This window comes from Folsomia candida, unplaced genomic scaffold, assembly GCF_002217175.1.
Source record: "Folsomia candida strain VU population unplaced genomic scaffold, ASM221717v1 Fcan01_Sc003, whole genome shotgun sequence".
Lineage (NCBI taxonomy): Eukaryota > Metazoa > Arthropoda > Collembola > Entomobryomorpha > Isotomidae > Folsomia > Folsomia candida.
The window spans coordinates 9,281,994-9,297,330 of NW_019091195.1; the positions used below are offsets into that span (position 1 = coordinate 9,281,994).

At 36.9% G+C, this 15,337-nt stretch overlaps 5 protein-coding genes across 6 annotated transcripts; 3 read left to right on the forward strand and 2 right to left on the reverse strand.

The window, feature by feature from the left end:
* Positions 1-255: 255 nt before the first annotated feature.
* LOC110845979 (probable citrate synthase 1, mitochondrial) lies at positions 256-4,671 on the forward strand. The gene is made up of 14 exons (XM_022092551.2): positions 256-409; positions 988-1,121; positions 1,621-1,773; positions 1,848-2,045; positions 2,134-2,283; positions 2,386-2,476; positions 2,581-2,728; positions 2,806-2,906; positions 2,997-3,028; positions 3,109-3,263; positions 3,358-3,406; positions 3,517-3,621; positions 3,719-3,773; positions 3,842-4,671. Exons 2-14 carry the CDS (start codon positions 1,056-1,058, stop codon positions 3,952-3,954), a joined length of 1,416 nt encoding a protein of 471 aa, XP_021948243.1. The 5' UTR covers positions 256-409; positions 988-1,055; the 3' UTR covers positions 3,955-4,671.
* A 149-nt stretch (positions 4,672-4,820) lies between these two features.
* LOC110846941 lies at positions 4,821-7,334 on the forward strand. The gene is made up of 6 exons (XM_022093779.2): positions 4,821-5,357; positions 5,448-5,939; positions 6,013-6,324; positions 6,396-6,504; positions 6,577-6,762; positions 6,835-7,334. The coding sequence occupies exons 1-6, from the start codon at positions 5,133-5,135 to the stop codon at positions 7,122-7,124; spliced, it is 1,614 nt and encodes a 537-aa protein (XP_021949471.1). The 5' UTR covers positions 4,821-5,132; the 3' UTR covers positions 7,125-7,334.
* LOC110845790 (cobalamin trafficking protein CblD) lies at positions 7,183-9,837 on the reverse strand. Its single transcript, XM_022092298.2, has 9 exons — positions 9,698-9,837; positions 8,914-9,012; positions 8,699-8,834; positions 8,406-8,626; positions 8,200-8,329; positions 7,988-8,124; positions 7,772-7,828; positions 7,625-7,704; positions 7,183-7,540 (listed from the first exon to the last, which is right to left on the reverse strand). Exons 2-9 carry the CDS (start codon positions 8,923-8,925, stop codon positions 7,360-7,362), a joined length of 954 nt encoding a protein of 317 aa, XP_021947990.1. The 5' UTR covers positions 8,926-9,012; positions 9,698-9,837; the 3' UTR covers positions 7,183-7,359.
* A 52-nt stretch (positions 9,838-9,889) lies between these two features.
* LOC110845792 (retinal rod rhodopsin-sensitive cGMP 3',5'-cyclic phosphodiesterase subunit delta) lies at positions 9,890-11,819 on the forward strand. 2 transcript variants are annotated; one of them, XM_022092301.2, is made up of 6 exons: positions 9,890-10,031; positions 10,340-10,478; positions 10,576-10,638; positions 10,733-10,868; positions 11,075-11,196; positions 11,267-11,819. In XM_022092301.2, the coding sequence occupies exons 2-6, from the start codon at positions 10,441-10,443 to the stop codon at positions 11,346-11,348; spliced, it is 441 nt and encodes a 146-aa protein (XP_021947993.1). In that variant the 5' UTR covers positions 9,890-10,031; positions 10,340-10,440; the 3' UTR covers positions 11,349-11,819. The 2 variants fall into 2 exon arrangements, with proteins under 2 accessions (XP_021947993.1, XP_021947992.1); XM_022092300.2 differs by lacking the exon at positions 9,890-10,031 and adding an exon at positions 10,038-10,182.
* A 9-nt stretch (positions 11,820-11,828) lies between these two features.
* LOC110845791 (NADH dehydrogenase [ubiquinone] 1 beta subcomplex subunit 5, mitochondrial) lies at positions 11,829-12,970 on the reverse strand. The gene is made up of 4 exons (XM_022092299.2): positions 12,731-12,970; positions 12,450-12,664; positions 12,242-12,348; positions 11,829-12,160 (listed from the first exon to the last, which is right to left on the reverse strand). Exons 1-4 carry the CDS (start codon positions 12,861-12,863, stop codon positions 12,016-12,018), a joined length of 600 nt encoding a protein of 199 aa, XP_021947991.1. The 5' UTR covers positions 12,864-12,970; the 3' UTR covers positions 11,829-12,015.
* Between the last annotated feature and the right edge of the window lie 2,367 nt (positions 12,971-15,337).

Consider the following 15,337-nt stretch of genomic DNA (forward strand, 5'->3'; position numbering starts at 1 on the left):
AAATGAGTAAACAGAATATGCATGCACCATGGTCATTAACCACCCAATAGCTATACTTTAATATATATTAATGCCCTCATCTATTCTTAGAGTAAACATATTGAACAGAAATTCATAAAGTATTGGATAGTTGGAGGTGCTTTAGCCAGGGCGTCAGAAAATGAGGAGAAACTGGAGAAAGCAGTCTGCATAGGAATAAAGCGGAGAGAAAATTGAGACGACTGGCTCGCGGCTGAGAGGAACACCTTGATGGTGCTGGTCTGGTGACGGAGACTCGTGCCAACAAATCCAATCCGGCCTCTGCCACGAAATTAACTCTCACTCTCTGCCCTCCAGCATCCCCGATTTTTCGGTCTTTTCCCATCCACTTCACTCATTTTCACTCTTGGGACAGGACGTGGGAATCCAGGTAAGCACAGATCGAGTTGGATATATCATCAAGCCATTCATCATAAATCTAAATTAACAAACGTGGTCCTGTATTCAATGTTAATAACAATCCGTTCTTATTTACTACAACCAGATTTTCCGATTCAAATTTTAATTAAAATAAGACCTACTCAATCAATAAACTATAACTCGGTTCGAGAAGATGCAGTAGGGAGAAAATTTGCTTTTCGATTTATGATTTGTATATTTCAAGCGTAAAATAATGATTGATTTTAAATGAATTACAAATACGGGTAGAAATTTAATTGCATAACACAAACTGTCACAAACCATAAATAATTAAAAATGGAACGATCAGATTAGATTTATTTGAAATAATATGAACTCACGACCAAGTGTCAAATTCTTAATGTTTACGTGTCTGACTAAATGAGTAATTACAAGAAATATAGTATTCATTTAAAACATGCCGAAGAATCGTGCTTGCTCAAAGTTGCTTTCTTAGCGTACTCGATACCTATCGACCGACTTCCAATTTATAAGTTATTAGGGAAATTGGGAGTAGAAAATAAAACTACTGTTAATTATGTGTTGCAGTCCTTTCATCTGGAGATTAGTGCGATTTTCTAGTTGCTTTCATCTTCCGTCGATTACATAAGTTCGCCATGGCCATTATTCGTGCTCTCCTTTCAAGAGCCTCCGGCGTCCATTTTCAAGCAGCCCAAGCTCAGGTATTTACTTTCTTTTTAATTACAAAACTACACAGCAATCCGCATTCATTGCAACTTTTTAAGTCATGTAACATAAGATTTATTGTCTTTTCGAATTTTTCGTTATTTTTTTATAAAATTATTTTACCGGGATAATTGTCGTAACTTTTGACAGTGTGATGAATTTACTATAAAATTTTATCTTATGCAAGAGATGGAGGTCGAGGTCGCGTTATGCCATTTCATTCATTAAATGTGTGTATAATTGGAACAGTCGTTATCAAGGACATTAGTGAAGTGATGTAGCAAAAGATTTATTACTGCAATTCCACACCATTATGAAATGAATTGCATGCCAATACATGCCTTCAACTTGTGAATTCCCATGCAGTGTGAATGAAAGCATGACGCCTCACTCGTGTTGCTTAAATTATATTCAATATCAATACACATTAAATAAGTGTGAATGCGTGATACTCCCGTAGTTCGTGTGTGATTGTGCTATCGTAATTTCTTATAGAAATTTGGAGCGGCCATCACTGTCCCATGCCGATTTGAAAGCACGAGTTTGAAAGATGTTCTCAAACAAAAAGTGCCCATTGAGCAGGACAATGTTAAGAACTTTAGGAAGGAGCATGGGTCAACTGTCATTGGAGAAGTTACTGTTGATATGGTACACTCACATTTTCATGGTTATTGATTATATGATGTCTAACATTGCAAGTAATATGCTAATGAATAATGCAGGCTTACGGTGGGATGAGAGGCATCAAGGGTTTGGTCTGTGAAACATCGGTTTTAGACCCTGAAGAAGGAATTCGGTTCCGCGGGTATTCTATCCCAGAGTGTCAAAAATTACTTCCTAAGGGGCCTGGTGGACAAGAACCCCTACCCGAAGGTCTCTTCTGGCTTCTAGCAACTGGAGATATACCAACGGAGGCTCAGGTTAATATTCATACCTCATTAAGCACAAAAATTGGTTACAATATTACAATATGTTAAACTCGTACTAACTTTGGTGGTTTCACCACAGGTGAAATCACTTTCACAAGAGTGGGCATCTAGAGCTGATTTGCCGCAGCATGTTGTGACCATGTTGAACAACTTTCCCAATCACCTTCATCCAATGGCTCAGCTTTGTGCCGCCGTGGCAGCTCTCCATTCTGAAAGCAAATTTGCAAAGGTATTAAAAATGAAAATATTCATCATTTTCAAATGTCTCTATGTGCATACATGCCTTATGCCGTTATTGATTATTTTTGTAAAACCACGTGTCATTTTTCAGGCGTACCAGTCTGGAATTCCGAAGAAGCAATATTGGGAGTATGTGTATGAAGATGCCATGGACTTGATTGCCAAGCTTCCACCACTAGCTGGTTAGTATAGTTTGATTAACAATCCGAAAATATTTCATCCACATTAATTAATACCTACAGTGATGGTGTTATAAATTATTCACATGGTTTATTTATATTTGTAGCCACTATTTATCGAAACACTTACAAAGACGGGTCTTCTATTGGTGGGATAAAAAGCGATTGGGATTGGAGTAAAAACTTTTCATCAATGTTGGGTTACGAGGATCAACAGTTCATCGAATTGATGAGACTCTATCTAACAATTCACAGGTAAAAGAGACTATTTTTAAAACTGATTGGTTGGTACATTAAATTTTACTTATTTCAATATTTAAATTATTTTTTAGCGATCATGAGGGAGGCAATGTCAGCGCCCATGCTACACATTTGGTAGGATCAGCTCTGTCCGACCCTTACCTTAGTTTTTGCGGAGGAATGTGTGGATTGGGTAAGCTCCCATTTTATTTACAATTCAATGTATCACAATTGTATTGATAAAACATATCACTAAAACTTGAACCAATTATATTATTTATAGCTGGTCCACTCCATGGTCTTGCTAACCAAGAAGTAATATTATTGTTATTATTGTTACAGTAATATTGATAAACCTCAACGATATAATTTGACATGTTTTTTTGCCTATACAGGTATTAATCTTCCTTACAAAAATCGCAAAATCCATAGGGGCTGATGCTTCCGAAGATAAGTTGAAAGACTTTCTTGTAAGTGAGCTGAAGCAAGGTCGTGTTGTACCAGGATATGGTCATGCTGTCTTGAGGAAAACTGATCCACGTTATACATGGTAAGAATATACAACGCAATTTGGGTCTTTCTTCTACTATTGCTGATGGTTTAGTTGTTAATTTTGCTAATGTAATATACATAATTGTCAACAGTCAGCGAGAATTTGCTTTGAAACACTTACCGAATGATCCCATGTTCAAGGTATGTTCACGACATTTTTCCATTATCTCATTAATCTCATTAAATACGTACACCATTTACAACTACATTCTATATACATTCAAATATGTAAAACAATCTTTAATTTGCAGTTGGTTTCCAACATTTACAAAGTCACCCCTCCAGTGCTCTTGGATACGGGCAAGATCAAGAATCCCTGGCCCAATGTGGATGCTCACTCTGGCGTCCTTTTACAAGTATGTCGTTTATGAATAGTTGTACATGTTAATTTTGATAACTGATTTATGATTTGTGACTATGTAATCGTATTAACATTTGCCATTTTTTTCTCAGTACTACGGAATGAAGGAGATGAACTACTACACCGTTCTATTCGGAGTCTCTCGAGGTAAGAACAATCATTTATTAGTTATTGGGATTTTTCGCTAAATCATTCATGCTTCTTCTTATTCTTAGCCCTTGGAGTAATGGCATCTCTAATTTGGGACCGTGCCCTCAATCTTCCGATCGAAAGACCAAAGTCTATGTCTACTCCAGGGCTGATGAAGTTAACAAAAGCAAAAAAGTAAATTACAACAACAGCTAGAAACTCTTAAACCGCGTATCAGCTAATCTGGATCTAATCGGATTTATTGGCAAACGTCACCATCATAAATAATAATAAGTAATAGAACACAAAAATAAAGTAAATTGTAAATTTATCACTCACTTCAAGTTAAACCACGTATTTTTGACAAACCATAAAGTTTTTGTGTTTAATTGTCAATCAATTCTTGTCTGGAAAACTTAGCTCTCGTGTCGTGTGTATGCTAAAGAAAACTTTTGTTGTTGTACGTATTTTTTTTCTTGGCAAAATTTCTTTAAACTCGATTGTTCTTCTTTTAATATTTTATCCGTGACGTATTGAAAACTGTTCAAATCCTAATGTGTATCAAAAGATAGAAAACTTGGTGTAGTCGAATACTTAGATTTAGATATAGCTTGCCGCGTGGCATAAAATTATTGAATTTGTCTTGATGAAAAGCTATACTGTGTATTAGAGGCAGCTGTTAGGACACCTACGATAGATTTTATTTTCATCACATCCAGATATACGGTCATTAGCTAGCTTTCGAATTTGTCGACACCAAGCACAATTATTATTGTAATCTTGATTATTGCACATGTACACACTTCATATATTAATATAACCTTACATTTAAAATCAAACTTCAACGCGTGATAGATGTATGGACAACACTGAACACGAGGATGTAATCAATCGCAATAAAGACTTTAGAAACATGTAGAGGAAAAAATAATGCTACATAATGCATAAGTATATATGATTGTCCATAAGGCATACATACTTGCGACCGCATAACATGACATGAATTCTTAAAACCACAATCCATTTTCTTGGTCCAACTTGATCATTCGCACATGATGATGATCCGCTATGGTTCATTCACCTCGGGCAGAACTGACCCCGACTTTTTCATGCCCGTAAATTTTCTTGCCTTGATTTTCACTCTGTTCCCTTTCCTACTTTGTGTTGAAGATTCAATCAGTCAATCGTTTCTTCCAATCAGAATTAAAAAAACAAACTCGAGGAAACCTTGCAGAAATTTTTGCATTGCTAGAAAAACAATACTTTAGCGAGACAGCGAGCATATAATTCGAATAAGGAAACTGCTCCCATATATATATTTCATACATATATTTCACCTGCAAAGGTTGACTAACTTTGGCGGAGGTATAAAATACAATGGACCAGCAATCGCACCGAGGAGGTCGGAAGAACTTTAATGGCGGAGGAGGTCGTTTTCCCCACAACAACAACCATTACATCAACAACAATGGTAATAACCACCACCACCACCACACTCGAGGGGGAGGAGGAAGGGAGTTCCATTCCACTCAACAACAGCAGCAACGAGGCAATGGTTCCATGGGCCCTGACCTGAACAATAACTCTGTCTTTCTGAATCAGGTGAATAGAAAAATTCTTATATGCTTGTCTGATCTCCCTCAATCATAATCATATTCTAAGTGGTATGAATTATGCTCTTGTTGGGGACAGGGATGTCGTCCTACAATTCATATGTGGCGAAGTTTAATGCGGCGACAGAGCGACTTGACTAATGACAGGAACAGGAATTTGAAAGATGCAAGCAGTCGAGGAGTCGAACTTGTTGGAAGGAAGAAAGCAGAGATTTCTGTAAAAGATGGGAACGTCGCGACTCAAGCAGACAATGAGGAAATGAAAGAAAAAGTCAAAGGGGACAATATATCTGTGGAGCGAGGACCAAATGCTGTCGATGAAGATGCGACATCATGTGTCACTGGAGCTGATGGTCCCATCAGTAAGGTGTCTGAAAGTTTTGAGAAACTCAACGTGGGGGATAATAATGCAGACAGAATTGAACTGAACAGAATTCAACAAAAGGAGAAAAAGTTGGATCAAGATGTGCAAAGGTTTTTGCAAGATATGGAAAGACACATGATTGGCGTCGAAAGAAGGATGGCATATGATTCGAGAGCTATTGAAAATGAGTTGCTTGTACGAGATCAGGTAATATGAATGCTTTAACATGGAATTAATGAGCATGAGCTGAGCAATGATAGTAATGATTGTGTGATTTTAGCAAATCTTGTTACTTCATCAAAGGATACTCACTTTAGAGGACAAAGTTCGTAATTCAAATGATGAATTAGAATATTATCGGCATATGGTGCAACAATTTATGCATGCTGCGGCTCTCCGAGAACAAGATTTTACGGCAGAGAAAGAAGTTCTTATTGCAAAAGCGAAAACTGAGGCAATGTCACAACTTGTTCGAACGGGAGGGAATACTGGTGACGGCGTTTGGCAGGACCAGTTTGCAGAAAATCATCAGATGAATCTGAATAATTCCGAATACATGCATCATCCATTGTTTTCTTCCGCCTCCTACCATGTAAATGATTTCAAGTGTATTAGATTCAATACTTCAACATGGTGCTCTAATATTTTTTATTGTTTCATAAGGCTTGGGTCTCGGACTCGACTTCTCCTTGTCTTCAACCAATGCCTACATTTTGTGGTTTTGGAATCATGTCAGATTTAAGGGATCGGTACGAAGATGTAAAATGTGCAGGTACATAAATTGTGTGTTAAATACAAAAGCTACAACAATGACTATATGATTAAGAATAATGAAAACTGACAGGATACCTGCAGAGGAATGAGAAAACCGAGTGGGTCATGACAATGATTAGAAAAATCGTCTTGCATTATGAAAGTCACAATATGAGAGTGTGTGAAGAAGCTTTACAAAATCAATATATTTCAACACTTCTCTTATGCCCAAGTGATATATCTTGCCCACAAAAGGCATCATCATCACTTGCATTTGGTAATATATTTGTACGAATTATATAATCACTTTTTTAACTATGAATTTAATTATTCTATAATTTATATGTAGGATATGGAACCACTCAGCTAGAAGCTACTGAAAATGCTTTACAACAAGCGTACACCTTTATATTGGAGCAAGAAAAGAAAGAAACTGAAAAATCAGGGGAAACTGAATCAATGTCGGTATCGTTACCGAAAACAGAGGCCATGTCATCGTCGCGCACTAACGATACTGAAGTGGGGTCGGCAGACATGGATACTTTACGACTTGATGAAGTTGCCGAAGAAATTATTGCTGCAACTGAAGATCACAACAATAGCTCAGTGCCAGAAACGGATAAATTAAACTCCTCATAATAATAATCAATGTTAATGTGATTTATAGTACAGAGATATAAAATATATCGCTTTTATGTATCAGCAAAAAAGATCAATTTATTTATGTAATCCGTTTTGAAATACAATTAATTTCGAGAATGGTTCATGCTAACGTTAGCATTTGTTGGTTAGTGTTGATCATTTCTCCCAGAGCAGGTACTGCATTATTCATGAATAGAATACTAAAAACACTCGATCATTCAATCAGTGTTGTTTAATTGACTGCTACTGCCGCATCCGCCCTGTTGCACCGTTCTACAATTTGTTGGAGATGTTCACAATCGTGCGGCGCCGACGTAAAAATTGTTCCTACAAAGGCGTGAGTTCCCCATTTATGATGAGCAATGACTTTGCAACAGCCCAAATCTGAAATTCTAAACCCTAAATGGCGATATCTATGCAAAACAATAAAATTATCATTTAGTATTCCTACGTTGATATTTAATTAGCCTTTCTGTAAAATAGTGTAAAAGGTTTACCGTTCATCCGTTTCAAAAAATGTGAGATTTGTAAATGATGAATAGTACGGTCTTCCAGAGCAAGGTTCAATAAAATCGGCCTGAAAATAATTAAAACAATACAGATGAGTTCCCAATAATTCTTATTATTAACAGCTTCCACCTTACCCATATTTGAGCCTTCTGTCGAAGTTTATCACAAACGTCTTTGGCGGCTCTGATAAACTATAGAAAACCAACAATCAATTAATTTTGTGTAAATAATTGTCTTGTTACGCCAGAATGAAAAATGTACTTAAATAGGAATTTATAATAAATGACGGGCAATTATGTTCATGCCATGGGCATCCAATAACTCTAGTAAAAATTAAGTATTTATGTAACCTTTTCTGTAAGTGCTTCACGTTCTTCTTCAACACTTGGAGACCAACTCGTCATATCATGATTTGTGCGTTGACAGAACGTAATAACGGTCAAGGGTCCCTCAGTCATATTTACATTAGTGAATAATCCAGCCAATTCTAGATTAAGTCAACAACGGTTTATCATTTTTGGATTATTTTTGCCATGTAAAATACCATAAATTGTCTTGCTACCTCTGCGTAGTAAATCAGGGCAAACTTGGGCTATACATTCTAAATTTTCATTTATGCCCATCAACTTTCGGCCAATAGACTCCATTTCCTCAGAGTCTCTGCAATCGTTTTCGTCGTCCTGATTTACAATCTGGAAAACAATTATTTCTGATTTACTATTTGCTTTCAACAAAAGTACGGGAACATTTGTATGTTTGTATATATACATCGATCTGATGTTGATGGTTCGTGTGCGTTCCTAAAAGGCTTTTCCAAAACTTTGCTTGATTCTCAAGTTCCTCTTTGTCAGCCTTCAGTCTGTCAGGAGTGGGGGGTGGTTCTGTTGGCAAAAGTGCTTTGTCAAGACCAATATTGCCGGGGAATCCAAGACGTTGATCTTTCGGTCCCAAACAACCCAAATGCGGATCAGGCCAAACAGTGTGTTTTTCTGAGTATTGTAAGGACATTTTGAGAACTAATTGAATGTAGTTCTACTAATAAAACTAACCATTAAACTCACCAATAGTCGTGTTACCAAACAGTAACTGTTGAACATAAGTGTTTTTTCGCCTCCAGCCGTGACTCGAGTACTCTCTAGTCTGTAAACTACGAATTCCTTTGCCTAAAGTTCCTTTCATCGAGTTACTCGTAAACAACTACAATTAACCAGCACCCAAATAATGAAATCATTATAAAATGAAAAGCATCATTTACAACACATATGAATGAACTCACCCTATTAGCCATCTCCCAAATTATAATCCTTCCTGATGTCGTAATATTGAAGAAAATAAATTAAAGAGAAACAACTACCAGCGATCGGTAGATTTTTATCTGTAATAATAGTCATAAAACGCAAGATTAAAATACTTTATTAGTATTTCACATCGTTTGGCTATTCACTAATCCCAAAATACTTAGAAACTCTCCCTCAAATATATTAAGACATTAATCGTCAGTCGTTAACATTACCCTCACTGAATAACCAGATCAATACCTAACACCTAATCTAATATTGATAACAAACTTTAATATCTAGAGTGAAAACACATTAAACTGAATTTGACAGTCTGTACAAAAGCTTATCTTAATATTTATATTATGCAAATCTAAGTTAGAAACTTAACAAAGAGTTGACTGTTATGGAAGTGTGGACTGCAACACAAAGCTACACAATTCGCAATGACGAAAAATCAAAAGTGGTCAAACAACAACATTGGCCATAGTTGCATTATGTGATATGATGTAACAACAGTATGAAGTGTATAACTGAGATGAAATCTTGCATAATAAGCATTTGTGAATGGTCGTATTACATCTCGTTAATCTCAGAATTAAGATAATTAAAAAGGACGTACAATTAGTAATATGTGCTATACATACACATACACTACTAAACTTATAGCAATCCTTTGTACTTTCACTCCTCAATTCATAATTCATAAATTAGTTCCCATCTATATTCTAAATTTTAGATGATGAATAAAACATGCATCGTTAATTTAATACATTCGCTCACCTTTAGTTCAAGACTGCAAGTGTGAAGTAATGACTGCGCAGTAAGGAAAGCGATTAATTTAGGAAGAAAGCCTTCCTGCCCTTCGCAGTGTGTTCTTGTCAATCTTGTTTTCGTGTGGGTCTACCTACACGAGACAGCTGAACGTTTTTAAGGCTGAAATTAGTTACTTAATTGTAATTAATGGGGATGAGTGCACTTTTTAATTGCGTCACAGACTCACCCTCACTCACTGACTAAATACGTAAATAGTAAATATGGTTTTTGAGAGGGCCGCACGCTCGCACTTATTGGCTCCATTGATTGCGAAACAGAGACCGAGAAGCAGCCGAAGCAGGTAGAAAATAGGCCAGCAGCTCGAAACTATTACCCATTCCAACGTCATTCTTCCTCTGTAGTCGCTCCGCTAACTTTCACTTGCTTTCTCTCCCACTCCTCCAAACCGCTGCTGGATGATAAGCCGAAAACCATATTTTAATCCACACTAAGTAATCACTTACCTTTTGTCTACAGCTAATAAATACATTTTTAAACCAAATTTTCAAATTTTCCGTGCAGACGAAAGTCCTAAGCTTGTTTTTCTTTTAGTTAACTAAACTAGAACGTAACGTAGTGGACTAAGAGCGTGTATTTTATTTTATTTAGGGCTCAAGTCAAACTGGTATGATCATCATTTTGTAGGAGAACTGATATACGAATAAGACTCAAGAATTTTTGCCCGAAGTTAAACAAAGTGCATTTTAAAAATGCCTTCCGCGGAAGAGATTCTTCAGGGGTTTAGAATGTAAGTCGTCCTCCACTCATCCAAAATTTGATTCGATTCATGCTAAGAAGTGAATAGTGAATGATCAATGAACATTTAATTATGTTTATTGGTTTAGCAATTGGATGAAGTTGAGGGACTCTGACACGGGTGCGGTTCTGTGGGAAGCTCATGATGACCTGTAAGCCAATTGAATTTTCTAATATGATAATGTAACATTAGTTTTTGCATTGTTAGTACTGTATGCTAAAGGGCGTATACATTGCTTTCCTTAGGTCCCTGCCAGACGTGGAACACGAAGCCAGGGTTCCGAAAAGTGTGTTGCAATGCAGAGCAGTGTCCCGAGAAATCAATTTTTCCTCAGTAGTACCAATGGAAAAGTTCCGAATTGAACAAAAAGTATTATTCAAGGTGTGTCATTCATAGAGTTGGATCGAGGAAATTATATGATATTACTTCGGCTAATTTAATGCAGATAGATGTGCACGGCATTGTGAAACATTATCTTGAACACGCACCAAAATCATTATTATGAAATATATCTACATTGCTATGCTATTTATATGTACATAATATGCCCTCTCCTCAAATCTTATATGATTATTACAATATTTTAGGGTCGGTGCATTGAAGAATGGTTTTTCGAATTTGGCTTCGTTATTCCTGAATCTACAAACACTTGGCAAAACTTGATAGAAGCAGCCCCTGAATCTCAAATGATGCCCGCAAATGTGCTAAAGTATGTTTTCCCATCCCATGTAATAAGAAGATTAAAGGTGATTATTAACTATGTTCCTGTTATTTTGCAGTGGGCACATAGTGATAGAGACAAAGTTTTACGATGCCGATTTCCTAGTCTGCACATCAAACGTCAGAATATTTTATGTTTAATTATTTTGCATTTTCCAAAATTTCCATTTTATGCATTCCATATTTTTCTTATAAAATTGTGTCCACCACGGCTTTTATCCTACTTTAATTAGGTGATTTAATTTTTATCATGATTCATCAGCTATTTTGTAATTTTGTAATATTCCTATGAATATAATAGTCAATCACATTTTGTATGGGACACCATCATCTTCTTTCTTAAACAATGCTTCACACATGCTATTATGTTTGTTTAAATACTTTTTGTGGGATGTAACTGCTCGTGTAAGTTAAAAACATAGATTACTCAGGATGCTCATCTAGTCATTAATAGATAGATATAAAAAAGTTTTTATATTGCTCTTTTCGAGTTGGTTTTTTGCCATTTCTGCTTGATACATATATATGTATATGCAAGGTAGATTGATACAATATAGCTTTTAGAACATGTAATATTGAACTGTACAGTGGTAATAAAAGAAAGAACCAGAACAAAATGTATAGACTTTAACAATCACAGGGGATTGTCTTTATTATTGGATACACTACCGATGTACTCAACCGTCATTACATTTTACTAACTAGCTATACATGGTTAATTTTGAACACAACAAATTTTGAATATATTACTGATTACTACATTTATTTACCAAGTGTTTAAATGATAATCATTGCAACGACGGGGTGGTTATCCTTCTCCTCGAAGCGCTTCAATTTCCGCCTCTTCTTGCAATCTTCTTCTCAGATACTTTCCAGAAGTCACGCTGCCAGCAAAGTAGTTGGGATAATCGCCTCGTTGCGACATGAGGTCCTTTACTTTATTCTCAAGCAATCTGTGTACCCCAATGACAAGAATTTTAGAATAATCATTCATCGGTAATAGTTTTGGCATATATTATTGTATTCATTGTTACGTCAAACGTCTCGTCTCATCGAGTTCAGTAATGTAAAACAGGTTCCTTTCATATCTCTCCTGTCGACTGGTGGTGAAGTACCTCGCTATGAATCGTGAAATTGGGTGCTGTGATTATCAAGATACAAATAATTAGAAATGCAATATTTTTTTGTAAAGCCCAGCTGCAATTGCAAACTTCAACGAATGATGTTAGAAAAATATCTTGCCTTTTCATACTCCCAATGTCTTGGCTGGTAGTCGCAAGGGATTTCAGTCAGGGTGGCAGGTCCAATGAAAACATTGGTGTAGAAAACTAGTCCCAACGCTGGGATAGCTCCCAACATGAGATAAAAGTGAAGTAAGTCCTTGTACTTATGCCACTGATATTTCGACGGGATGATCTCCATCACTCGCTGATGACCGCCACCATTTCGCACTAAACCTATTAGAACAAAAGAAATTAATACCATCATTCTTCTTCACCGAGAGTCGAAACTTCGAAACTTACTTGTTGTCAACAATCGAAATGTGTTAACATTATTTACAGCGGACTCAGTTGTACTACGAGTCCCATTGATAACAGAGCCACTTAAGCACTTTTTGAAGACAGCTGACGGTCGTAGAACACTAAGCACCGTCATTTTAGTCTTCTCTCAAGGATTTCGAAACCTCCAATCCCTTGAGAAATTAAATTTTTAAACAATATTTGATCTGGAGTTTCCCAGTGCAGACTGAATAATTTTCTACTTCCACCAGATGGAGATTGCAGTTCGGTATCCAATTCGTGGTGTGTAATTTGAGACTGGATCATATTTTACATTTTGGGCATAGCGTTGGTGCTAATTAACTAGCAAAAACCCCACCCCCAGAGCTCAAATCACCCTCAAATGTCCCTCATCATCTGCAATCAATCCACAACTCCTTTGATATTTTTTTATGCACGCACTAAATTACTAGTACCACAAAACAACCATGCAAATAACAGATTCGAATGAGTTCATTGCTTGCGTAATGAAAAGATATTGATGGTGAGAACACCATGTAACATTATGCTAAAATTACATGTTATGTTATTTACCATTTGATGCGATATTGATGACGCACGACGCACCTACTCGATATTTATGATCTGAGCACGTATTTAGATGTGGAGGGAGACCACATACCTTTATCTAGGAAACTTGCGAAATGGCGTTGCTTTCTCCCTCTCATCCTCAGTCTGTCATTATTATTGTACTTTTCTTCTATACTCCTCGCCACCACGCAACTCTGTGTGTACAGAGATGTTTGTGCAGGTAAGCAGAATATGCCAGAATGTGAAATTTTTCCAATTTCCAAAATTCATGAGAGGATGAAGAGAATACGGAGAGAGAGAGAAAGAGAGAAGTATGAATGATATCTGCCCGTCAGTCAGTCACCAGTTATTATGTCATCTCCGAGATGCTGTAACTAGACGAGATGTATAAAAATCCCAATTTTCCATTTTTTCCAACAGACTTCCTTTCTGACTTGGGTCCTGGTGTGATGACTCTGCGCCACAACTGAGAAAAATTTGATAACGAGACTTTTCTGCGATGACGAAGTTGGGTTTCATAGAAAAAGAGACAATTTTTTTTTGCTTTCTTTCACGAAAAGGTGTTCTACTTTCCAATGATTGGGCAACTTTGGTCAAAGGCAAATATTTATAGTTGATCTTTGCATAATGTTGGAAACTTTGCTAGTACTTTGAGTCCTGCATGACGTTGGCAGATAATTGGGTTCAGCAACTGGAATGTTCTTGTATTTTCTGTACATACATATGTATAACATGAATTGAACATGAGCAAGTATATCACTAAATCAATAATATCAAGCATTTTGAATTCTTATTATTATTCATAAGATGTACATCTACGTAGTCACCGTTTTTTGATGGATGAAGAATTCCTTTGCTGGTCCTTCTTCAAGTTGAACTTCATTATTTTGTCCATCGTATGTGCTCATCATCATGCTTGAGAACACAGGCTGGACTGCTTATTATTACTTTCCTTTTACTTTTTCTGGTGCTCGCTCTTCCTCAGAAAACACCAGGTTGGACATTATTGAATAGGACGATGTGTGTGCAGTGGTGGTGGTTGGCCTGAGAGAAAGTTGAAAGAGGGAAAGAATTCGGGATTCCGCCTCGTTGGACACATTACGCTTTCTCATGGAGGAAGGAAAAGAAGTAAAACCACGGCCGAGAACCTACAACGTCGTCCTCTTAACCTACATTGTCTCAAATTCTTCAACACACACAAGGCATGAAAGGAGACCATCTCCTCAGCTAAACTAGTGCTTGTGGTTTCTGGTTAGTTGACTCAGAAATGTATTCCTAAATGTGAGGTGGTAGGCGTAGCAGGCAGGAGAGAATAAAAGCCAAGAAATGGAAGGAATTATGTACCAAAGAACTCCCCTCCGTCCTTCTCCTCCGGTCAGAATGTACATATGTACGGACGGCGGATGGACTTTCTCCTCTTCTTCTTCTCCAAACAGAATAAAAGACAAAGCACGTTTTGCCGAGGTGGTGGTGGAGTATTTGTGTTTCTGTCTCGTGTATTTTTGTCTTACGTCTCTCTATCAAAGATGAATTGGACAGTTGGAATTGGGAGACGGGAGGCGGATGTGATTCATGGGGACTTTGTTTGGGAAGGAAGATGTGACTACTGAGGAATGGGTGAAAGTTGAATTTCCGCTTCTGGAGCAACAAGACAAAAGCAAAAGCAAAGTTTCAAGTTTTTTGTCAAAAATATATTCAATTCGCTATTCATCCATGCCATTAAACTTCCGGGAGAGGAAATTGAGTGATGATAAGAAACTGTAAAGGGAAACAAAATCAGCAAATTAGCAATTCTTCAACTGTCTCATGATGTACCGATATCAGATGCATTGGCATTATTCTGGAATAATGTAATGAATTGTGTGGTCTCGAGAGAGCTTGAATAAAAGGATGCCATATATTTGGTGACATTTCAATGCATTTCTCCCTCAGCATCTCTTCGTCGTCGTGTTCCGTTCACAAACTAAACTTTGGATACATTGGAATGTCTTTCATGTAATTTACTTTATTGCTTTGGTACATACACAGATAAACCAGGCA

Bases quoted from the DNA above. Each gene is read 5' to 3' on its own strand.
- LOC110845979 (XM_022092551.2), top strand. From the start codon at position 1,056: ATGGCCATTATTCGTGCTCTCCTTTCAAGAGCCTCCGGCGTCCATTTT. The intron at 1,774-1,847 runs GTACACTCACAT...TGAATAATGCAG, and splicing joins GAGAAGTTACTGTTGATATG to GCTTACGGTGGGATGAGAGG. The intron at 3,264-3,357 runs GTAAGAATATAC...AATTGTCAACAG, and splicing joins ACTGATCCACGTTATACATG to TCAGCGAGAATTTGCTTTGA.
- LOC110845792 (XM_022092301.2), top strand. From the start codon at position 10,441: ATGCCTTCCGCGGAAGAGATTCTTCAGGGGTTTAGAAT. The intron at 10,479-10,575 runs GTAAGTCGTCCT...TTATTGGTTTAG, and splicing joins ATTCTTCAGGGGTTTAGAAT to CAATTGGATGAAGTTGAGGG. The intron at 10,869-11,074 runs GTGTGTCATTCA...ACAATATTTTAG, and splicing joins AACAAAAAGTATTATTCAAG to GGTCGGTGCATTGAAGAATG.
- LOC110845790 (XM_022092298.2), bottom strand. The intron at 8,125-8,199 runs GTAGCAAGACAA...GACTTAATCTAG, and splicing joins CCCTGATTTACTACGCAGAG to AATTGGCTGGATTATTCACT. The intron at 7,705-7,771 runs GTAAGGTGGAAG...AATTATTTTCAG, and splicing joins GACAGAAGGCTCAAATATGG to GCCGATTTTATTGAACCTTG.
- LOC110845791 (XM_022092299.2), bottom strand. From the start codon at position 12,863: ATGACGGTGCTTAGTGTTCTACGACCGTCAGCTGTCTTCAAAAAGTGC. The intron at 12,349-12,449 runs GCAAGATATTTT...TGATAATCACAG, and splicing joins GACATTGGGAGTATGAAAAG to CACCCAATTTCACGATTCAT. The intron at 12,161-12,241 runs GTAACAATGAAT...TGGGGTACACAG, and splicing joins GATGAGACGAGACGTTTGAC to ATTGCTTGAGAATAAAGTAA.
- LOC110846941 (XM_022093779.2), top strand. From the start codon at position 5,133: ATGGACCAGCAATCGCACCGAGGAGGTCGGAAGAACTTTAATGGCGGA. The intron at 6,505-6,576 runs GTACATAAATTG...GAAAACTGACAG, and splicing joins CGAAGATGTAAAATGTGCAG to GATACCTGCAGAGGAATGAG. The intron at 6,763-6,834 runs GTAATATATTTG...ATTTATATGTAG, and splicing joins ATCATCATCACTTGCATTTG to GATATGGAACCACTCAGCTA.